General features: G+C 38.4%; 1 protein-coding gene across 2 annotated transcripts in view; it reads left to right on the forward strand.

The window, feature by feature from the left end:
- The window catches only part of ANTXRL (ANTXR like), an 83,631-nt gene extending 60,090 nt beyond the window's left edge, over positions 1 to 23,541 (forward strand). The window contains exons 15-19 of one of the 2 annotated variants that reach the window (XR_010085675.1): positions 11,397 to 11,495; positions 11,723 to 11,890; positions 11,966 to 12,046; positions 16,695 to 20,607; positions 20,651 to 23,541. Coding sequence is in view for 1 of the 2 variants with exons in the window: in XM_063434779.1 (XP_063290849.1) it covers positions 11,397 to 11,495; positions 11,723 to 11,890; positions 11,966 to 12,046; positions 16,695 to 16,886 (540 nt within the window). In the remaining variant the exon portion in view is untranslated. Of the gene's footprint in view, positions 1 to 11,396; positions 11,496 to 11,722; positions 11,891 to 11,965; positions 12,047 to 16,694 lie in introns of both variants that reach the window. The other variant, XM_063434779.1, reaches the window with a different exon arrangement.
- The last annotated feature ends 1,807 nt before the right edge of the window (positions 23,542 to 25,348 follow it).

A 25,348-nucleotide genomic window follows, 5' to 3' on the forward strand; every position in this document is an offset into this window, starting at 1 on the left:
TAGAGCTTTGACCAGCTCTAGTATGGATAGCGTATAGTGGTACAATCCCCACTTATAGGATACGTGAGAAGTTGATGGTAGTTTCAATAATGTGAAGACCATAAAATGATAAAAGGAACAGCAATAGTGCTCAAGTGCTCACTGTATAAAAACTTCAGGAGTATAGAAATGTAAATTAGTACTCACATTTGATTGAGCAAGCGAACTGTTCAATGGATAGTGCTTGAGTGGTATAATCCCCACCTAGGATTCTTTGGAGTAGTCTTCACTGGAACAGAATAAAAATGGATGCCAGGCAGTAGAGAAGTAAAAGTATAAAATAATAATAAAAGAGAAAAATGGCACACTCACGGTATAAAAGTAGCCAAAATACCTTTATTAACAATATTAAAATATCCACAACGCTAAAGGTTGTTTTTATATACAAATTCCAAGATTTCTTCTGACCTCGATCTCCTGGCGGAAGAATACTCTTTGAAGAATACCATAGCTGTTTCTTCTGGCAAGTTTATTTCTCTATACTGGACTTTTTTTTATAACAATACCCACTGTTTTTTTTAATTTTTATCATTCTATTTATATATTTGCTATATCCTGTTGCAATAGTTTTTAGTGTTGTTTATGCACATTAGAATAATATTGTTTTGGTACAACCTTTCCCCTTATCCTTTTTTACTATTATGTCTAAGAAACTGTTATGTCCGACATATAAATGCCTTGAGCATTTCCTTATGTCACCTTGCGGCCACTGTCAAGCACATGAATGGACATCATGAAAACATAAATACATACTCATAATAGTACGGCAGCCTGGTTAGCTGTCATACTGAAATCTCCTCCTGTGAAGTATTCCAATGTGTGAAGCCAGGCCTGGAGAATAACGAGAGAGCAGGCCACTAGCTAAATAACTAACCCTTACAGTACTGACACGGTGAATGACATTAAAGTTCCTTTCTGCTTCTCACGAACCACTCTGTCAACACACATCCCAACGCATGACCGTAGCAGTTAATCAGCATAAGAATGGTACTGCGAGGCCGATACACATTCCCATGCTAAAAAAATATGCATTCCCATACAGACACGCACACGCAGGCATACATCCAAACATATGTATGTATCTCTGTGACAAATCTTTGAGTGTGTGGCAGTTTTTATTTATATACAAACTGCCACACACACAAAGATTGTAACCAAGATATATACCGCTAGACACATACATTCCCACATATACACTGCCATACAAAGTGTATATGTGAGAATGTATGTGTGGGAAGTGTGTTGTTAAGAGAATGGTGAATGTTTGGTTTTGGCTATTTCTAATTCTGTAGTAGATGTAAATAAAACAAATAAACTAAAAGCATCATAACCAATGCAGCTCGCTGGCCACAAATGTGCACCATTAGGCTATGAAGCATGATTAACGCTTCATAGCCATAATGTTGCACAATTGTAGTGTGTTCTTCACAATAAAACATCCTTCATACTTGTGTTGCCCAGCTTTTTTGATTTTTCTAGTGTGTGGGGATACTGTATATGGGGATTCGCAGCTGTGAATATTGCTGGCCTGGAGCTGCCGTGTCTGGGCACCTTTTGGGTACCTTGGAGTGCTCTCTGAATCTTCTCATGGGCTGTTGATGTTGCACAGCTTTTGTTGTGATTGTGAGTGTTTAAAACCAGTTAGCTCTGTGGTCTTCCCTGCCTCACTCCTTCCAGAGAAGAAGTGAAAACTATAGAAACTAATTATAAAATTCAAACACTGTCTGACCCAAGCTGTATGTATATGGCTGAAGGATCCAGTCATATACTAAAGGCAGGGATGAGCTTTTCCTAATTTTTTATTTTACATATAATTCATTTAACAAAGAATAGGTTTCCTTACAAAACTTGATGAAATGAGCATTATATTAAAGACAGTGATGTTGATGACATTTGTGACAGTTGTCTTTTAAATAATCAAATTATTGAGCAATAAATATTTATTATGAGATGCAGACATGCATTGCTAGTATTCCTATTGGAAAAGAAGCCGTTACCATCCCTGCTGCCCCCTTGACTTTTCGTGCCCCTATAAACAGAATACTCATTCATAGAACTGTACTTTATCTGTTCCCTTCCATCTGCCAGGATACAGCTGGATTCAACAGCTCATAGTACCCTTTTTCCTCAACGTTCTGCTTTAATGTTAACCCTTCAGCTCCCAGAGCTTTATCTAAGGCCTAACCAAAGTACACAATAACAGCCAAGTCTAGACAGTGACCACGCACATCTTCAAAGCTTATTATTAAGCCATTGGTATGCAGCATACAATAACAATCTCTATTTTAAGACATAAGCCTTGTAAATTGGTGTATACTCACTGTTTTAAAGAGGACTGGGACTTAAAGTAACAGCAGAAGGTATAATCAGCGAGCCTTTAACCAAATGTTCAATGCTAAGAGTGTGAAAAGCTGTGTATAAATAAGCATTATATGATTATTCCAGGGTCAGCTGCAGAAGGGAAGTAGTTTAACACTTTTGAACAAAACTTTAATATCCCCTTTTAGGACCAATGATTTGTAAAGACTTTCCATAATTTGTGTGACTAGTTTTCCACCTGAAAGAGAGAGACTAGCAAAACATGTACCCTGCATTAGTTATAAACTTGATCTTTATTTTGTAAGTTTACCTCAGCATGACGCTTGTCGTTCCTTATTTCTGTGTGCCTAAATTTGTCATAATTTCTATATAGGTGTATACATTGTGTAGACCAGCAAACAAAATAATGCACCGCAAATTGCATTACATTGTTACATAGTTGTCAAGTTAAAAAAAGACTGAAGTGCATCAAGTTCAACCGTGAATCCTATTTTATGCTGTTGATTCAATAGAAGGCAGACTAGATGGGCCAATTAGGCCACAGAAATTAGGGGGGGGGGGGGGGGGGCGGGAATCCTTCTTGACTCCATAATGGAAATCCTATTTCTTCTTGGATTAACAACCTTTTTACATACATATAAATTATAAATATTCTTGAATGTTCTGTGTTTTCAATTCATATATAGAATCTGATAACACCACCTCTTTAGGCAGAGAATTTCACATCTTTATTGTTCTTACAGTAAAAAAACTGTTCTTACAGTAAAAAAACTCTTTCTTCCAGTCTCAATTGGTGACCACTTGCCTGCTATACATTTCTTCTAGGGAACAGGTTAGCATATAGTGGTTTGTACTGACCCTGCATATATTTGTATAGTGCTATCATAACTAGCTGAAGCGCCTCGTTTCTAAAGAAAAACATTTCAGTTTTTCTATCCCTTCCTCATAACTAGTATTTTCCATTCCCCTTACTAGTTTTGTAGTTCGCCCCTGCACTTTTTCTAGCTCTGCAATATCCCTATTTAAAACTAGTGCCCAAAATTGCACCACATATTCAAGGTGGGATCTTACCATTGATTTGTAAAAAGGCAAAACTATATTTTGATCACGTAAAACAAAACCTCTTTTTATACACAAAAGCACATTGTGGCTTGTGGGTTCCTTATTCCGATATTCATGACTTTGCATTTATCTGTATTAAATTTCATCTGCCACTTGCCTGCCCAGTCCCCCAATTTATCCAAATCCCTCTGTAGAGAAGTTATATCATGTTCAGACTGTATTTTCGGTTTACCTAGTTATGTGTCATCTGCAAATGCAGACAAATTACATTTAGGATATGCACCAAGAGAAAATCACCATCTAAACCTTACTTAAAAAGGATATTTTTCAAATAGTCACTAAATGCACTTTTTTTTTTTTTTACTCTAAAAATCTAAAGGTTAAACCTAAATTCATACAAGAGTACCCACAGAGACATAACGAGCTAAAGAGGGCAATTTGGCTTTGAATTAGGGAATGTCTCGGCAAACTTGGAATGTCTGGTACAAACTTGCACATACATATTCCTACAGGATATATTATTGATTTAAACCAGAAATTCTGCAGCGCATTGTAGTGGTTAAAAGTATTTTTCAATGAACTCACTCTATGATTGCCATCCAAAGTTGGATAGATAATACGGAAGGAAATCTTCTGCTTTATCTCGGCAACTGCATATAGGATGCCTTCCTGAAGTATCTTAATTTTTTTTGTCAACAGTTTGACAAAAAATAGGAGAATAGCACTCAAAGAGTCCTTGCACCATAACCACTACAAAGAGCTGTAGCGGTGACGGTTCATAAAGTATCCCTATCGCTTTGTGCTAATTGTCAGAAGTAGATTGTTGTACCTTGCTTAGCCCAAGTCATGAAGGTGTTAAAACTGACATCTGGCAATTGTATACATAGGCTATATTTGCAATGTTTTTTTGTGTGTTTTTTTTTACGCCATATGTAGGGCTCCAACTGTGGGATATCAGGCAGATCATATGATTGTCCAAAAATCCTCTGCATTCTAACCACATCTGGCTCAGGCACTGGCCTTCAGTGAAACATTATTGATTTAATACATGCTAATAATAGAACGCCTGTTTGAACCCTTTGACTGACTGAGGGAATATGGCGCCTTGCCCCAAGCAAATCATCTCACCCAATGCCGCTACAGAAGCTGTGATATCCAACATAATTCGGCTCGATTTCAGGGCTTCTTTAAGAACTGCACAGAATGCATCCCTGAAGTACATGAAGCAATGCATTGTAAGTTCCACCCAGCACAGAGAAGGTTAAGACCCGGTGTCACAGGCACAGCCGCAGAGATGTTTCAATGAGCTATGGCTTGTTCATAAGATGTCAGGACATTTCCTTGAATCCAATGAATGAATGTCTCTAGAGTTCATTATTCCCCTGTGTTATAAAGGGGGCTCTTTTATTGGGGACTCTCAGCTGCAGGACTGAAGGGTAACTAGAAAGGGCACAGTTGAAATTAAAGAAAGGAATAGAGGAGAAGCGGAGAGATTAATGACAGTCAAAAGAATCACTGTATTATCTGAGTTTAGGTTTGGAACATTTTACGAAGATTTTAGAACTGAATCGTTTCTCTGTTTTCTGACTGCATTTCTGCTAGTTTTTCTTCTGCGTGCAAACTCAGCTATTCATATGCATGACCATCCACATATTTACTGCTGCCACATCAACGTGCTACATGTTATCATTGTTTTACTGTTCCCAGTCTATTTCACGGCCAGTGATGCGGTCATGCACTAAATAGGTAGAGTTAGGTCAATTAGTAAATGCTTATTGAAACAAATGGTATATGTCTAGGTAACAATGCGTGTAATGCAGTCTTCAGTATAAATAAAATACTAATAATATACATATAGTGGACTACACCTTCCTGTTTAAATTCTCTGTTAATAGTATATGGACTATACTTTCATGTGTTAATTCTTAGCTATTGGTATATGAACTATATCTAAATGTGTTCATTCTTAGCTATTGGTATATGGACTAAACCTAAATGTGTTCATTCTTAGCTATTGGTATATGGGCTATTCCTTCATGCTATACCTTCTTAGCTATTGGTATATGGGATATACCTTCATGCTATACCTTCTCAGCTATTGGTATATGGACTATACCTTCCTGTGTTAATTCTTAGCTATTGGTATATGGACTATACCTATATGTCTTAATTCTTAGCTATTGTTGTATGAGCTATACCTTCATGCTATACCTTCGTAGCTATTGGTATATGTGCTATACCTTCATGTGTTAATTCTCAGCTATTGGTGAATGGGCTATACCTTCATGCTATACATTTGTAGCTATTGGTATGTGGGCTATACCTTCATGTGTTAATTCACAGCTATTGGTGTATGGGCTATATCTTCATGTGTTAATTCACAGCTATTGGTGTATGGGCTATATCTTCATGTGTTAATTCACAGCTATTGGTGTATGGGCTATATCTTCATGTGTTAATTCACAGCTATTGGTGTATGGGCTATACCTTCATATGTTAATTCTCAGCTATTCGTATATGGGCTATACCTTCATGCTATACATTTGTAGCTACTGGTGTATGGGCTATACCTTCATGTGTTAATTCACAGCTATTGGTGTATGGGCTATATCTTCATGTGTTAATTCTCAGCTATTGGTATATGGGCTATACCTTCCTGTGTTAATTCTCAGCTATTGGTATATGGGCTATACCTTCATGTGTTAATTCTCAGCTAGTGGTATATAGGCTACAGCTTCATGTGTTGATTCTCAGCTATTAAATCACAGTGAGCTGAAATTACAATGACAAGCTTTAGACTAAAATAGCCTTAGCTAAAGCTGATTTTTTAATATTTCCTTTTCAGCTTTTTTAATCTAATTTTGCCATTCCCATTAACGTAGAGAAATGCAAAGTTATGCACTTTGGGGGTTAAGAATGCACAAGCAGGGGGCGGGGCCGGACCGTGGAGCTGAAAGGAAGCCATCTCATGCAGCTCTGGTCCTAAGCCTGAATAAACACGGATTTTCTGCCCACAAACTGACTATTAACCCTTCAAAATAAGATATATGAATAGAGTAACCTGCCAGCATCACAAAGAGACCAACCGGCGGCTGCAGATCTTACAAAAGTGAGGAAGCTGAAAACTCGGGCCTACATGATGGCATGAACCTGAGGCCTATTGCTGTGCCTGGAAGTACTCTGCACATGCTCAGTGAACAAGCATGATATGAAAGCGCCTGTCTCTCCTAACATGCAAGAGGCGACCGGAGAGAACACGCTGCGGCCCCGCACCCCCCCAGAACCGGGGGGGTCATCCCGGTCACCTGTTAAATTGTTTAAATGGTTTCCTGTTTTGAAGATGCAAGTTTTCACATACAGGCTTGTGGTTACCAGCCTGCGATTGCGGGATGTTGGATGCAGCTCTGCCAGTATGTACTCAGCCCCTACAAGGGAGACAAGACATACATTGTGGAGCACCCTACTTGCCTTGTCACGGAACGGATTAAACGACTCCTAACACACTCACCCAGGAGTCCGCCCAGAAATCACTCAGGAGCGCCAAGAGGACTTCCGACATGCAGTGGCATCATGGCTACCAGACTGTCTCGGGTAGGACAGGAGTGACCTCCATCTCTAGGAGATCCGGAGACCTGGAGAATGTTGCTTCCCGTTGCTGCGAGCCCGGCCGTGCTGGTCTGTGGGGGGTTGCGGTGGACCGGTGGCCGCGGGGCCGCATGGACTAAGCTTAGGAGCAGTGGCCGGCGATGGAGGGGGCCCACGGAGGCACCCTGTCTTACTTATTGAGACTCCACCGGGACAGTGGAGGTGCAGAGGCCGCCCAGTTAGTGGACTCTAGGAGAGGGGGGTCTCATGGACTGGGGGTACCTCGAGTGCCCGCTATACTGACAAGCTCATGGGGGGGCTTTACCCGGAGCCGGGTGTTAATGTATACGTTGGCACCCACGGGTGCCTGATGTTGATGCACTGGGCAGTGCTCCCACCTAAAGCAGGAAGTTATTTCTACTTACTTAAATTTTATTTCCTTAATTACTTAGTTGTGTTTTTTTATTCATATAACCTGGCCGCACGTGCTTGGACCAAGATCCCTAGGGTTCACAAGAGGACCTAACCGGGGATCTTCACGTAGGGCCCTATCCCACAGGCCCCTCCACAATCCCGAGGGCACCCATCCCTCCTTTTTTATTTCCCCTTCTCTTATTCTATCACATCATGATTACCTGGAGCGCTAGAGGGAGTTATACTTGGTACAAACTTAATATGGAGTCTGGGCTATGGCTACATAAGCCTAACAGTAGAATGGAGTAGGCCATACGCCATAGTTAATGACACCGTTTTTGCCACAAGATAAATCATAAGAACCCAGGGGCTCCCAGGCGGAGATAAACAGAAGAGCTGCTTCTTCTTCGCTGCATTCTTCTTCCCGCACGTTCATAACTGTAACCCTGTAAATTGATTTAGTTTTTTTGGAATATCCCCTTTATAATTGCAGGAAAACACACAGGAAATAGGATAGAGCAAAGGAAAATGAACAATCAGACATACCTAAGCGAAACACTGTGGGCTGACACTCTCCTTTAAAGGTTAACCTGAAAACGCACATAGCTCATACAACTTGGATAGCAGGTGGGCCTGATGCACAGTTGCAACCATGCAATTTTTCTACATACTTCCCCATACCGACTATTCGTTATCTTTATAAGACATGCACTACTAAGCCTGCTGTACTTATATTAGTATTAATTTAAATACTTAAAGGGACTCTCCAGGCAGCCGAAATTACTCACCTGGTTCCAGCGCCGGGAGCCTCGTGAAGCCGCGCCCCCTATTTCGTCAAAATGATGAAATAGGCGGGCGCGAGCAGGGAGCAATCAGACGCTTCCATTTGGAAGCGTCATTGCTCCCTTGTGCGCATGCGCGGCTTCGCCACACATGCGCACATACTTCAGAGGGCGGCATTCATGCCCCCCTCTGAAGTCCTGAGCGCACTACCGCGCATGCGCGCGGTGTGCACGGCCGCGAGCTGAGCTGACTGACAGCTCGCGGTCTTTGCCTGCCCCCCTCCTCTGCTGACAGGCTGGAGAGAGAAGGCGCGCACACAGTGCCTTCTCTCTCCTGAACACGTCAGACGTATTTCAATACGTCTGACGTGTACAGGGCCTTTTTAGGGCCCTGCATGATAGGAAGTCCCTCTGGTGGCTGTCTGAGTGACGGCCACTGGAGGTATTCCTATCAATCAATGTAAAAATACAGTGTTTACATTAGATTGCCTGCAGGGAGCTATAGATCTCACCTGAACAAATACATTAAGCTGTAGTTGTTCAGGTGACTATAGTGTCCCTTTAAAGTTAGCACTGATAGACTTACATATATAATATACTCGTTACTCTTGAGTCAATTAAGCACATCTTCATAAAAATGCCCACTTATTTTGTAATATCTGTCGGCAATGTCACAGTATGTCATATTTAACTGCATTACATTCGCACCCTTTATTATAAACGCCGGTATACAGATATGACACCTGTAGTACTCTTGATGAATGGGTTGGTTTCCAGACTTGTAATTATATTATTGCTATCACGACTGACTTTACTGCACTGTAATTCTGCAATATTATTGTACAACAGCTTATGTTGAAACAAGCCCACTGTTTATGTATGCAAAATGTTTTGAATAAAAGCCTATCTTGAATAAAAAAAAAAAAGAATAAAAAAAAAAAAAGAATGCACAAGCACCCTAAATGGTAGTGAACTAGGGATAACCACACATGATAAGGATTTGGGAATTGTTATAGACAACAAATTAGGCAGAAATATGCAATGTCAATCTGCAGTTGCTAAGGTTTTGTCATGTATAAATAGGGGCATAAATTCTCGGGATGAAAATATAATTTTGCCTCTTTATAAATCACTGTTAAGACCACACCATGAATATGCTGTGCAATTTCGGGCACCTGTTCTAAAGAAAGATATCATGGCACTAGAAAAAGTGCAGAGACGAGCTACAAAATTGATAAAAGGAATGGAGCATTTTAGTTACGAAGAAAGGTTAAAAAAAGGAAATCTCTTTAGTTTAGAAAAACGGCGCCTCAGAGGGGATATGATAACATTATACAAATATATTTGGGGCCAGTACAAACCTTTATCTGGAAATCTATTTATAAACGGCTATACATAGGACACAAGGTCACACATTTAGGCTGGAAGAAAGGAGATTTCATCTAAGGCAAAGAAATGTTTTTTTTTTTTTACAGTAAGAGCAATAAGGATATGGAATCCTCTGCCTGAAGAGGTGATTTTGTCAGAGTCTATACAGATGTTTAAACTGCAATTGGTTAAAAAATTGCAAAAACATAACATACAGGGATTTAATTTCTAATTAGTGGGGTAATAGCTGCTTGATCCAAGGAGACATCTGACTGCTGGGGATTTTGGGGTCAAGAAGGAATTGTTTCCTAGTTTGTTGCAAAATTGGAAGCGCTTCAGATGAGGTTTTTTGCCTTCTTTTGGATCAACAGCAAAAGCATATGTGAGGAAGGCTGAACTTGATGGACGCAAGTCTCTTTTCAGCTGTGTAACTATGTAACTTTTCTACAATTTGGAGTTTAGTGAATAGACCCTTAACAATGAAATGTATTCAAAATATGTTCTTATTGTATGATCACCATTTGTTAAAAAATAGCTCAGTGTTGTCCAGTAGATAAGAGTACATGTCAGGTGAGCCTTGAACATTGTCAATCTTGTGAAAATGACAGAATACCGAATACAGTGGCAATTCTCGCATTTGGTAAAGCCAAATATGGTCTGAATTCCGTTAGCTCGAGCAAATCTGCATCGATCGCTTGTATGATTTTGGTGTCTAGATCAAGATTCAACAAATCACCAATTTTAAACTGAATAGGGACTGAAAACATCCAGCATGCACATTCACTTTTTGGAAGTGAATGATCATTTTCAGTACTAAAAGCCAGTCAAATAGTAAAATAACCCTCAATAATGCAAGGGTTAAATATGTGGCGGCTGGTCAGCACTTGCTAGTCATCCGCCACATTAAATAATTAGAATTAAATAAAAAGCCTATGGAAGTCAATAAGACCTACATATTACTATAAGGGAGGTAGTTCACCTTCCTATGCCCCCCAAACACTAGAAAGGCCCCATGATTAAAGAGCCAGGGATATAATCCCATGCCACCACTCTGTGCCTGCAGGCAAATTGTTTGGATATTTAAAAGATCTGGAACTGAATTTGAAGCGTCAGTCTACATTTCCACATTTGATTTGGCTAAATCCAGACCAAATTCAGGCCCATTTGGGGACTGATTTACAAAATATGAACATTGTTAAATAGTGTTGGAATTTTGCAGTTTAGAATGCAAGCGGGTAGTTTTGCCCTATTCGGTACTGGGCATTCGGACTTTAGCAAATAACGCTGTGTTATTTTGAAGATTGCTATTACAGAAATGTGGGTGCAGTATGTTATCGTGGGCTATGTTAAAAGGATCACTATAGGGTCGGGAACACAAACATGTATTCCTGACCTTATAGTGCTAAACCCACCATTTAGGAAAAAAACTCACCTTATTTCCAGCGCCGCACGGGTCTGCGATTTTTAGCCAATCTTTAGCTTTCCCATAGGGAAAACATCGGATTGGCTAAAATTGGCACGGGGGCGGGGCCAAATGCCGTTTTTGCCAATCAGGACCTCCTCATAAAGATGCATTAAATCAATGCATTTCTATGAGGAAAATTCAGCATCCCCATGCAGAGAATTGAGACGCTGAACGGCAGGGCTGCTTACTGTGCCCTGAGCCAGGAAGCACCTCCAGTGGCCATCTAAAGAGTGGCCACTTTGATGTCTCCCTAGGAAATACAGATAAATAAAGATAAAATATGAAAATGATACAAATCAAAACTGTTTTAACTTGTGTTTTATTTTATCACTCATAAAAAAGAACTATAATTTATATTGAAGGAATCCGATGATGAAGACGGGCTGCCCAAGAAAAAGTGGCCAACAGTGGATGCATCTTATTATGGAGGAAGAGGTGTTGGTGGCATTAAAAGAATGGAGGTAATAATCAGGCTGTGATGGGAAAATACCTTAACCATAATATAGAAGGAAAGGCATTATTTTTGGGTCTATGTGTTTTGGTTGCCGGACCCATCAATGTACACTGTAAAATCAGACAAGTAATCAGCACAACCTTGGAGAGGATGAAAAAAATCATATATGTATGTAAAACATATGTAATGTTTCTGTCAGTTATTCTCTAGTTCACTAATTATTTTCTATTGTAGGTGAGATGGGGGGATAAGGGCTCGACTGAGGAGGGTGCAAAGCTAGAAAAGCCTAAAAATGCTGTTATAAAGCTACCAGAGCAAGAATACGAACCTTGGGAGCCCAAACCAAAGAAGAGCTCAACCAGAAGAAGTCCACAAGAGAGGAAATGGTACAGCCCAATCAAGGTAAATGTTGCACTTATTTGTTGATCCTCAGAAAATTTGTGATAGAACAGACCTTGATCTCTTGTTCCTTTGCAGGGCAAACTTGATGCACTTTGGGCACTGCTACGAAGAGGGTATGACCAAGTGTCGCTGATGAGACCCCAGGCAGGAGATAAAGTAAGAGTGAACAGTTGATTTAAATATAAATAATGTGCATATACACAGTCTTCTATATCGAGTTATGTGAATTCTATATGTGTTGTGAAAATGACCTGCATGTGTGGTGAGAAAGGCATATTCCATATGTACATGGTGTTGACGACCTGTTGATCGAAGTTAAGAATAAATATTTGTCTCCTTTTTTTCTCCAAAACTGGAAATGCTTCACACTTGGATTCACTCTTACTTTTACAGCAGAAACAGATGTGAGACTGGTTGTACATATTGTTGACTTGTTTTTTTTAACCTACATAACTCGTCTGTCTACTGTTTAACGTATCATTTGTGTCCTTACAACTTGATATGTCAAATAGTATTAGTCTTTGTTTAGCACTAATCTCTCTGCTCAAAATTTGTGAGGCCTCAAATCAATTTGTTTGGGGTCACACATGTCATGTGTCCTTAAGGGGTTAAAGCCAGTGTTTCCCAAATTTGTGTATATGTAGCTTTAAGGCAGGGTGGTCCAAACTCTGGCCCTCCAGATGTTGCTGAACTACAACACCCATGATTCTCTGGCTATACATTTCATTCAAGGAATTAAAGGAGTTGTAGTCTAGCAACATCTGGAGGGTCAGAGTTTGGAGAACCCCGGTTTAAGGTGTTGAACTCTCATTCAATCAGGAGGTAAGAAAATGGGGTTTAATGGACAGAGTCCAACAAGTGAAGTTACAGTATCAAATTCTGGGGTAGAACTACCCACTATGTTTATACTTCACCCACCGCTATTGCCTATGACTTTACCACTTATTTCAAGGAGAAGATTCACACCACCAGGAACATGTATTCCTCTTATTAATCAGTATCTATTACACCAAAGTTAAGGTCTGCATGCTCAGATCTTGAAAGGTTAGCCCGAGTAGCATAACCCAAGCTGCCACATATCAATGGAACTCTCTTCCAGGTAGTCTCTGACTCGCTCTTTCTCCATCTTCAAATTCTTCTTCACATGTAATTTATGTAAAGAAGCTCATTAATCATTTAACTTAACCCAGAACCCATACTATCTACAGTCTAGCACGCACATTTCTTTTGTCTCCCATCTGCCTCTTTCCTTTTTAGAATGAAAACTTGCAGAAAAAAGTCTCAGAATTATGTCCGTCTACTTCTGTTTGTCAAGATAATTTTGTCTTCTGTAACCTTTGCTCCATGTAACCAGCACTGCTGGGTTGTTGGCTCTATTTAAATAATAATAATAATAATAATAATAATAATTAAATAATTATGGGCAAAAAAAATTCTTGGAAAGACAACCTTGATCGTTTTAATCAGGAAGAGTAAATGCAATAAGCAGAAACAAATATGAAATAAACAGAGACATGCAGCAAAGGTGAAAATAAATCCTGGAGCATGCTCTAGACTTATACAATGTGACTGCAGCACGCAAGTTAAACTTCCAGCCTTAAATTCAACAGACCAAAAAATCAATGTAATCATGTGTCAGTGCTAAGATGTTAACAAAATACCCACGTATAACACGTAACACAACTTTATTAAAATACAACAAATTGGAAAAATAGAAAGGATAGATACATAATAAACAGATCTTGCCACTTTCACACCCAGGTGTCACGGTGTGTTATTGTCATTGTCTGCCAAGGGGAAACCTGCAACAATGTGATGGGTCATTGGAAATATAGTTACATAGTAATAGACTGATGTACATCATATATAATCTTTCACGCATCTTTGTTTCTTCTGTTAATCCAAAAGAAGGAAAACAAAATCCAGTTTGAAGCCATTTCCAACTGTGCTGCAGAATGGGGGGGGGGGAATACTTGTCCACAAAATGTGTTTGGATCACGTTACCATACGTCTTATTAATATATATTTAAATATTTTATTTCCCCAGCACGCACAAAACCCCAAAATACCTGTTGGACTATTTCATCTCCCATATGTCCAAATGTTATTTTAGGACTGCCCACACCCGTGAGGAAATAAACTCAAAACAAGATATGTAAACCAAGATAGAATCCAAGCCCAGCTAGTAAATTAAGCAAAAAATAAAAACTAGAAATGATGCAGAGTAACTTTTTTTGTCTGTTGTAAAGTTGCATTGGGCAGGAGGATAACTTCTACAGAGTTTCTTCTAACAATATATCTAACATGTTCCTTAAAGTGGCTCTATCACCTCCTAAGACTTGCCTTCACCTTAGCAAAGGAAGTTGAGTTAAGCTCCACCCTTTGTCAAGTTTGTCGAGCGTATGAAAAATACATAAGACAAAGTAGTTTCTACTTTGTCTTATGTTTTTAAGAGAAATACATCAGAAATGAAGAAAAGAGCAGATTCTGTGAGGGAAAAAGAAACAATAGGAGAAAGATACGTTTGAAGTGTCAGAGACACTAATTATTATATATGAAGTATGTTATGTGTTTATTTTTCACGATGCACAAACAAATTTTATAGCACTGTAAATTCTATAAAAATAATACACTTAGCCTAGCTGATATTATATATATTAGGCACAAAAGGCCTGAAGGTGCTGATTTTGTTGTGTTATAATCTAGTAGTATGTTTTGTGTGTCAATGACAGAAGGAAGAGAAACACAGCTAAAAACAAAAATTAAAAAAACTAATACACAACTTAACTCCGGGTTGGTATTTTATCAGCCTTTTAGAGAGAGTAGATTGGGTTAATCACTGGTTTGATAACTCGTGGTGACAAACAGGTCCATCAACCACTGATTTTTAGTATCTTGCTTTAGGGTATTTTGGAGTTGGCTCTGAGGACTATAGCAGCAGCTAATGAACTGTGACAGGAATAGCGAATACACAGGGAGAATACACCCCAACTTCCTGCCAACTCAGATCCTGACATATTAAACTGGAAGGGTGGCCAGAGGGAAATAGCCCTAAGGAATATTAATTTGTTGTAAGGTTTCAGTAGAAAAAGAAATGGATTTGCGTGAACACAGAAATGTTCCAACTTTTGTGTTTTTATTATTGTTTTACAGCAAGAACTAAAACCTGCTCATTTACCTTTTTCTGTGTTCATCACAATACTCTGTATCAAACTATGCAATAACCCATATTTAGTACGCATTAAACTATGTAGCAACCTAGCTTGGTATTTATAAGTAATATATTTTAAGTAAATTAAGACATTAGGTAACTAGTGTTTTTTTTTTTTTTTTAAATAGTTGGCCTCCAATTATTCAACCAGTGTTTTAATACAGTTTTAAAAAATATGTTGTATTTTATTGTACCGTGTAATTTTTCCCACTAAAAAGCAAATTATATTAACTCAAAACCTGTCCCTGCAGTCATTTTAATGTAGACAATAACTTTTTATACGCACACTCACAGACACACACACACCTATTAACAGACACACACATTCTCTCACAGTCTCACCAATGATTATTATGGGTTTTAATTCAATTTAAGTCCTCACAGTCTCCCTATCTTTGAGAGAGCTGAAGTTGATCCTTTTCTTGGGGTCCAGTGTGACTGCTGTCATCTTTCTGCTCTTCTTGCTCTGCTCCTTTGTGCTGTTTAGTGATGCTGGGGCCTGAGTGATGTCATCTCCCAGCATCACAGCAGGACGACCGATGGAGCAGAGCAAGAAGCAACCCACCTCTGCTGCTCACAGCCGCCCACTTTGGGGGGAGGGGGAGCCCAAAGGTGGCCAGGGCTGACAAACACCCAGGGACCACGACAAAATTCCTAATTGCTATGGCGACCTTGCGCCTCTGATTTGTCAAGCCCTATTTTAAAATATGTTAATATTTTTTTAAATATTTTAATATGTTGATAGTTTTTATATATGATATATTGTTTGATATTTGAATATTTAAAAACAAAAAATGAATAGCTCACCCCGAAATATTAAATGGAGGCTATTATCATAATAGTAGAATACCTATTTGTCCCATAAAATAAGTGAATCAATATCAAACAGAAAAAAAAAAAATAGTTGGATACCCAACTTATGTGAGTATTTGTAAGGAACCTAATTGCATTTGTGGGAATGCTGCTATCTCAAATGTCACCCAAATCAAAAAAATAATGCATGTGGACACAATGCAAATAATCCCTGTAATGTAGTCAGTGTGCTAACGGTGATGTGGTTGGGGGCACACCACCTACAGTTTATATGCAGAGGGACAGAATAGAGCTCTGCGTGGTGACAGATAGTATTGGAGCATAGAGAGAGGTAAAGATGAAAGTTAACAGTATATCAAACAAAGACGTGTAATATTAAGTTGAAACATAGGAAGTATAACTAGCAAATATATTTATCAGAATTAAACAGTTTGATTCTTTTTTTACTGAATGTTAAGAGTACCTAAACAATTAACAATTTTGTAAATTCTTTTGCATAAATGGTAAGTGAAGAAATAGTTGAGCATTATCTGTCCTGCAATTCTAACAGGATAAGAAAAGTGATGGTATACGAGCATATATACACATTACCTGACTAAACCTGGCACATGTCCTGTAGACATTGTAATTACGCTCCACTATACAGCATAGAAATGACATTTCATAAGCTTTCAGGAAACATTATCAATCTTTGAATAATATGCTCCTGTATTTCAGATAATTAGATTTTTGATTGGTCGTACCCAGTTATGAATTGTATATTGTTGTCTTTCTTTACAGGGGCGTTGCATTAATTTTACAAGGGTTAAAGCAGAGAATACTCAAAACATCTACAAGCCTCCTGTTAGAAGCACTCCACCAAGCACCATGCCAAAGCAGCCTCCACAGCGGCAGCCTCCACCAGGTCCTCCACCTGCAAGATTGCCCCCTGGGCCACCACCCTCTCGTCCTCCACCACAGCCAATAAACTGAGTCTGCGCAAGAGTTTTTCTTTATGCTGGACCGACATGGACCCTTTTTACGGTAGCTGTTTGGCCGTAGATTAAAAAGCAGCTCTGGGCTGACAAATGAGCACAGAACACAATGACTGGAAGCTCATAGACTGGCATTAGCCTCTCCAGAGCAATGCACAATGTAGTTTTTAAAGTATTCATTCTAATTGAAAAGTCTAAACTGTACACCATACATTATGTAATACAGAGCTAAGCTTAGAATAACAGAGTCCGTCACATAGTGTACTGATTAGTGGATGAATATTTTTTCATACTTGGCATATGTTTCAAATCACTCCCTGGCTGTAAGCATCTAAGTGGCCAAAAGTCTTAGTAATACCCTGTATAAATCGTTTTTTCCCCCTAAATGATCCTTGGAAACATCCAGCATTTATTGATAATTGCAAGGTTTACCAAGGTTAAAGAACCAAATTTTAAAAAAGAAAACAAAACAACTTTTATGAGATTTAAGTGTAATGCATTTTGATAATTCCAGAAAACAGCATGCGTGTTTTCATTCACATACAGACTGTCCCTAGAGTGTGGATTATTTGGGAATTTTAAGTGAATTTCACATGTTAGGCCAAATTAACTGAACTAAAAACAAACATCTGGATTCCAGAGAAAAAAATTAAAATGAACAGTTATCAAATTGAAATCGGTGTGGACAGAATGTAGTCCTTGTTCACTTGATGATTCTTTCCAGGGGCGAAGCTGATTGACTTGGTGGTCAGATGACACTCTAAGCCAATCAGTAGTTCTCCATTCATAAAAAAAAGGTACATGCCTATTTTTAAACAGGTATGTGGTTGTTATGGGTGGAGACCAGAGGGACATTAATTGGGAGGTCTTATCTGCTCTCCATGACTCTCAATTCCTCTGCATTGAGTGTCTCACGAGGAATCGAGAGTCAGGAGAAAAATCAGTTTTTTTCAATATGACTAGGTATAGATGGAATTTGATGCTATTTATTAAGAGCAAAAGTACTGTTGGGCATGACAGGTTAACTTTTAAGCCAAAGTAGCTGAATTTGAAGCATAGTTGACTTGGAGAAATTTTCCAGTTTGGCTACTTTGGTATTAAATTTAGAACACCCTTTGAATTCCCAACAATTTTCCCTTTAGTAAAGTGTTTTCAGGAAATGACTCTACATTGAAGACTAACAAAATCTAGGATACATCCCATCGAGCAGGAAGAATATATCAGATTCCTGTGCTGTTATATTTTACTCACTAAAACAGGAAAAGTGGAGATATGATCATAAATTGCTAAAGTACTGGAACTGGAAAACACTTAATTGGAAAAGGATTCTAGTGCAACCATTGAGGCCCAGTTTGTGATTTGTTTCCAAATGATATAACCAGTTTGGTGATTACACATATGTCAAATTATTTGTAAAATCTGATAGGATCTGTAGAAGTTTTAATTCACACATCATGCTGTTGTGCATTTATTTAGATATACAGCAGATTTCTAATGCCATCAGAGCTGTGAATGTTATGATTTGCACTTTATAAAAATCCCCAAATGTTTCAGGATAGCACTTTATCAATTATCCAAATGTTAACCAAAAATGCCAGGATATCGGATATTAATGTTTATCTAGCCCAGAGTTTCTGCTATCTTTACCCGCACAGCCACCTTTAAAGTGGATCATTCATAAAATTAATATCTACATTAATGAACAGAGTATAAAACTGGATGTATGACATATTCAATTTTTGGGGGTCAGTGTTTAAAAAATAAAAGGCCAGTTACAAAAAGTGAATTATTTAAATACATTAAAAATGAGCAGCCAGTCAAGAAGAAGATGTCTAGCGTAGGGATCGGTGAAAATTCTAATTTCATCCATACAAGAACCTTTTGTCCCATCTCAGTGAAGTTTATTAACCCATATCTTTCAAAGCTGTGGTGCTTCGACTGTTAACAAAGGTTTATCAGTTGGGTGAAACCTTTGACACACTGTATTTACACCTACCCCTACTCATCCCTGTATTTGGAAACAATTTTGCATTGGTACAAAACACAGATTGCAAATGTGTTACTAAAATGTTAAAACTGTCTTAAAAAAAGAACCAAGCAAAAAAACAAACAAACAATAGAATATGTAAACATTTTATGCTCTATTGACTAATGTATTTTTTTTTATTTTTTTTATAACAAGTCTCTTAATTGTTTTGTTCTGCCATAATTTTCTGCACACGTTATTTCATTGTTTTTGCAGAACAATGCACGATGCTATGGCAGGGAAGGGGTTTAAAAAACCCAGTCTATTTATTCTATCTCTCGTTAATTTTTTTATAGATAAAACAAATGGAGTTTGTTGCCGGACAGCAAAATCTGCTCCATTTGTGCTCAGGTTGCAGCCTGACCTCAGTGCATTTTACACTTACCATTTCCACTGTCACCCAATATACTGTTTTATAGTATAGAATTTGTTTCTCTCTTATCTGCTCATAAAACCGTCAGTCTCGAATAGTTTCACAAGTTCATTTACCTTGTGTTGGGTGCTTAGGGTTTAGCAGTGGGTCTATGTCATTGCTCTGTATAGGAGGGATCTCTGTTTGCAGAGTGATGCGCATGCAGGTAGGGAAAGATTGATTATCACTTATATGATAAAATGCATGTGGAACAGCTGAGGTTCTGTACAGAGTATAGCAAGAAGCATGTCGTACTACTGCTGGGCAGTTAGAATAATTTATCAAATTTGCTGAAGCTCTCATCACCTATTTACACTGAGGTGATTATATGTCATCTTTAACTGGGGATGCTTATTAAATACAGCTTGCAGAGAAGCAATTATTTGAATTTATCCTTCTAATAAATATTTTTAGTGTGTGTTCCTAGTTTAAGAGGATATCTAATCATCGATGCCCTAGGACAATTGGGCAGGCAACCTTTGGCACTAATGATGTGTACTACATCTCTCCTGATGCTGTGCCTCAATTATGGCTATAAGAGCATTATGGGAGAAGTAGTCCACAACATCTGGAGTGCTGAAAGGTTGTCTAACCCTGCCCTAGGATGTACAGTAAAATATTTAGTTGACAAATTCTTATTTAAAGGGAACTGTCACGATTGAAGACACGATTTGCATTAAGTAATACAGCATGTGCTCATTTGTGTAACACCGATTGATGTCAATAATGTACACTTTACGTGTCTTGTTACTCTAAAAACAGAGCTGTAATTCAATAGAGCGAGTACGGAGGAGTTTCAGATTAAGGTAAAAGATACAGATGTATTTACACCAAATGAAAATGCTAATTGAACCGATGCAAAGTTGTCCACACCATGACAGTGTCCCTTTAATAAAATATGAAGCCTGTAGATTTTGTTTGTAGTTGAACCCACTCAGTTTGTTTATATAGAATGTGTTTGAATGAATAAATCTCTCCATTAAAAGGAACATTCCAGACACAGAAAGCACTTTAACATGCTGAAGTGTTTTATGTGTGAAAAGTGTGCCCACGTTTTAAATTTTACAAAAAGTGCAGATTTTTTTATAAGAATTGGCAATTTTATAAATTAACCTTGTCACACCCCCCTGGCTGTCAATCAGACAATGTATCGAGTTACTTCCTGTATGTTTAGTTCAGTTGAGCTAAACTCAAGAGGCAGGCAATTGCCCAGAGCACTTGTCCTGCAAATACATCTCTGTGAGCTGCATTGGGAAATCTGGTATTTGACAGCCACAGGAAGTCTGCAGATAAAGGGGGGGCTTGCAAAGATTGCAGAAAAAAGATCTGCAGTTTTTACAAGTTGTTTTTTAGATATACCCCTAATGAAGAAAAGCATAATTAAATGTATGTATTCATTAGGGCATATCTGCTAAATAGTAATTTTATATTTGGGGAGCAGAGTGTCCCTTTAACTTAGAAAAGATGAGAGAATAAACAACAATTATAGAAAAGGTGGAACTATATTAAACATGGTAAATTGAAAGTTAACAGTAATAGATTGAGAATAAGGTATCTAAATAAGTAGACTGGAAATAGAATTGTCTCTCTTATACAGCACATATCAATAAGAGCATTTTTATATTATTTTAATTTTTTTTTGCTTGTAGAGATGCTTTTTTTTTTCTCCTGAAATTTTTTTTTTTTTTAATTACTAATCAGGAATCTTCTCGGAATTTTTTTAAAGTATGCTTTTTTTCATACATCTTTATAACAGCAAGCATCAAATGAGGTTAAACAGCAATTCAGTAGATACGGTATGTTAAGTCCTGATTTATAATTAGGCTGGAAAGCAGCCCCTCAATAGCGTAAATATTTTACGTTAAGTTTTTTTCTGATATTTAGAAATTAAGGGATTTTGTATCCAGTTGATACATTACAATGTCTGTATAGATATTTTTTTTCATTAATGTAAAATAATTACCAAAGCCCAATGTTTTATCTGTTTACATTAGTAATGTCTAACATTGTAATTGCTATTATTTGGTATATGGAAGCTTAACCCTTTAAATATGTCACTTTTTTTGTGCCAAATCCCCCCACACGTATTTGTTTAATTATACATAAGGTAAAGTTGGGACTACTTTTCCTTGTGTATAGCCGGCAGGTTGACAAGTTTTCAAAGCTTCAGTCAAACTTTGTCATTTTTTTGTTTATACTTACCTCTATCCAGTGGTGCAACACTGATTCTCAGTGTTAATTCCTGCGCAATCTCGAGAGTTAAATAAGGTCTGTGAAAGCCGTTGGTGTGCAGGGCTTGTGCGAGATTTCACGTACATGCCCAAAGAAGGACAGACAAACTTTAAAATGAAGGCACCGAGAAAGAAAACTCATTTAGACAGGAACAACTATAATAACGGGAACCTGCACCGGTTCCAGAGCCAGAAAAGGAGAGGGGGCTAGAGGAAGGGATCCCATGTGACAGTGACAAAGCCTCTTTATTCTATACAGATAATGATATATGCAGTCTGACAACTTTCCTCCAAAAAAGGAAAACTAAATCATTGGCCTAGTTGTATAACAACTCAAGCTAATATAGAATAGACTTCACAAAATTATACTCTGGTCAAGTGGAGCACTTGGGGCAGCGCATCACCAGGTTTTATTGTGCGGAGAAAAATATTTGCAGTAGTTTAGAAACACAAAGATTATTTTTCTGGAGGGGAGGGTTGTAAGTAAAAAGATATGAGTAAATATAGTGTCTATTTAATTATGTTATAGGTTTCAGTTCTGAAGGGTCCCTCCACTTGTTTTCCCTCTATGGCCCAGAGTGTGTGCATACAGTCTAGGGCGGTGAGAACGGTCCATTCAAATACTTTTCTATGAAATGCATTTGATAGGACCACAGAGAGGGAAGGAGTGACGCCAGACAAGCATGGAGACCAATACCCAGTGCTGGTATTCTCCAGCTAAGTTTATTGTTTATTTTACAGATTTATGTTAAAATAAGGGTAAAGGGGTGGGGACCAAGAAATTAGATTATCATAAATGGGTGGGTGGGGCACATATAGGCAAAAAGGGTTTGAGTAACCCTTTAATATAGTAAATTCTGCTTGAGTATGCTATTTGTGATGCCTCCTGTGGCCAAATGTGGAATTCCTAGTTATAAAACTAAAAAAATTTAAATTAGAATAGCCCAGGGAATGATTACCCCACTGCTTGCCCTTTCCTGGATAATACTTTTATAAGCATTACTAGTTCATGGGTAAGCCCGTAACTTGAGGTTCGGCAGAAAATGTGTTGCACACCACTTTGGTCATGAAGAGTTAAATAAGCGTGGCGTCCATATGTATAAGAGATTTGCATCAAAAGACAGAAGTCTGTAAGTCTCCCACCTTTGATGCAGATACTGCCAGACAGACTATGAAATCAACTGACATGTTAATATTCAGCTTGATGCAAAATCCCCTGAGGGTATCTTATTGTCTTTGTAATGCTCTTTTTCTATATAAGGTTTATTTTTTACAAATGTTTAACCCCTTTCAGGGACAGAGAGTTGATCAACGCATTGTTGATGTGCTCAGATATCTGGCCTTTAAAGGGCTACGGCCACCTACCAGACTGCTCACAAATCTTCTTATCTTCTCCTGAATGTGGCATTACAGGACTGTTTAAGAAACTGACTGTAAAATATGTTTCTTTTTACACCAAAGTGTTCTCAGTATTACAAGCTCCCTATTCTTTTGAATTGAATAGTGTAAAGATCATGCTAACATTTATCTTTCACATGACAATAATTGTGTTGATACAGGGCCGGAAGAGTGATCTTTCAGTAGTACAGAATGTATATATTGCATTATAACAATGAATGTTCCGCACACCTGCGGTATGTATTTGTCATTTGCGGCGATGCATTAAAATGAATATTAGTTGTTCTATAAAGGGATTCCTGCCTAAATGACAGGTTACTGCGATTCTGACATACCATTTCTTTCATAATTGGTGCTGTTAGCATAACCCCTTGTGTCAGTCTATGGTCCAGTAAACACAAAGGTACAGAATAAAGCAGGATGGTTGTGGCTTTTTATTATGTAGAACTAGGTTTCCAGTAAGTCAATGTTTATTTCATATTCTGCAAAAAAAAAAAAAAATCCAGGTACATGTGTATACAAGCTTTATGAAGTCACTGTGTAATCCTTTCCTATCTATCAGTCAATAAAAGGTGTCAATAAAACAGCTTGATTGCATCCTTTCTGAGCTCTGCGCTGGTACCTTGCGTAATAAATCCTGTATAATATTAATGCTAGCTGAACATGTTGCGTATTAATACTTCCTAGCACAAGATGTTTTCTCACTTATCTAACTCTTAATTGAACACTTACTACTGACATTGTTGGTACATATTTACACGTATGCCTCAATGTTTTATAGGGTAGTAGATTAATGTGCTATATCAAATATTATGATTTGTTAGCAAGCACAAACTTTAAGTATATATATATATATATATTAGTTTATATATTGTAAATAGTTCCCTTGTGCAATGCATCCAGGGCATCACTGGCAGATCGTTGCAGCAGTTAAAAGACCACCAAAGCCACTTCGTCTCAATGAAGTGGTCTGGGTGCAGTGGTCCTGCCCATTTAACGCTGCAATGTAAAACATGATGGGTTTTTAAGAAATTGCATTGTTTACATTGCATGGTTAAATCCACTCACAGTGGCTGTCATCCACTAGAGGCGCTTTCCGCTGCACTGACCCTTAAAACTACTCGTTGCCGTGATACAAAATCCCCCATAGGAAAGCACTAATTCAATGATTACCTATGGGGAATTTTGGTTGCTTGTGCAGTGCTCTGCTGCTCATGCACATAAGATCCCAAAATGCACCTCTACGAGGAGCATTCGGTTGGACCATCGCAGAGGAGTCCATGCCATCATGGAAGGTGGAGAGGTAAGCATCACCAAGGGAGCTTCAAAGTAAAACTTTTACTTAATTAATATTGCAGCACACAGGGGGTTATAATCTGAATATACCTAGGGACAGGGGCACTTAAAGCATTGGGAATACAGGTTGTGTTCCTAACACTTTAGGGTTTCATTCCTTTTGGCACAGGAGTTTACTGAGGAAATAATAAAGATATGTTCTAAATGGAGCTCAGGACCTTCCCTGCCAATGCTGCACTAGATGGTGATGTAGATTTATCAGACATTTTGTGTCATAAATTGTAACACCTAATCCACCCAATCAGGGTCCCACTAACTGTCCTCTACCATTAAAATTGCCAAACAGCCTGGCAGAATGTGTGCCAAATGTCAAATTAGCCCTGGAGAACTGTATAGCATTCACTCACCCTGAAGCAAAACAACGTGGGATTAACAGAATGTATTCACATGGGTGTAGCAAATAGCAGTCCCCTCTTTCTTCAAATGGTTTGAGGGGGTATGGATGGGGGGAAATACCTGGTGGTCAGATCAGGTAAATGGTCCAATCTCCTTCCATAGGTGCTGTGGGATGTGAAAGTTAATTCATACTGGGGAAGGGTCTAGCAGTTGGTTCCTTCATTTTCTTCACCTTTTAAAACCCTGTAAGTGGAAGTTAATAGTAATAGTGGGATAGGAGATCCATTATTCCAAACATCATGAGGACTAGATTATACTCAATGTAAATGACCATTTTAATTAAATAACTTCCCTACACAGTATGGGAAAAAGCGATGCCGTGTGGTAACTCCCAGGGTGGAAAATGGTTCTAAAGTAAAAAACGTAACCATCTCCCTCTCATCCCACATACACTATTCCTGACAAATACAATAGTAGTTGTTGTTGTTTAGTCGTTCAGTCGTGTCCGACTCTCTGTGACCATATGGACCATAGCACACCAGGTACATCTGTCAGTCGCTGCCCCTCTGAGCTCCAACAACTTCATGTTCATGGCTTGTGACCTCATCTATCCATCTCAGTCTCTGTCGTCCCCTTCTTCATGTGCCTTCAAGCTTTCCCAGCATCATAGTCTTCTCTAGAGAATCCTGCCTTCTCATTAT

This window comes from Pelobates fuscus, chromosome 10, assembly GCF_036172605.1.
Source record: "Pelobates fuscus isolate aPelFus1 chromosome 10, aPelFus1.pri, whole genome shotgun sequence".
NCBI lineage: Eukaryota > Metazoa > Chordata > Amphibia > Anura > Pelobatidae > Pelobates > Pelobates fuscus.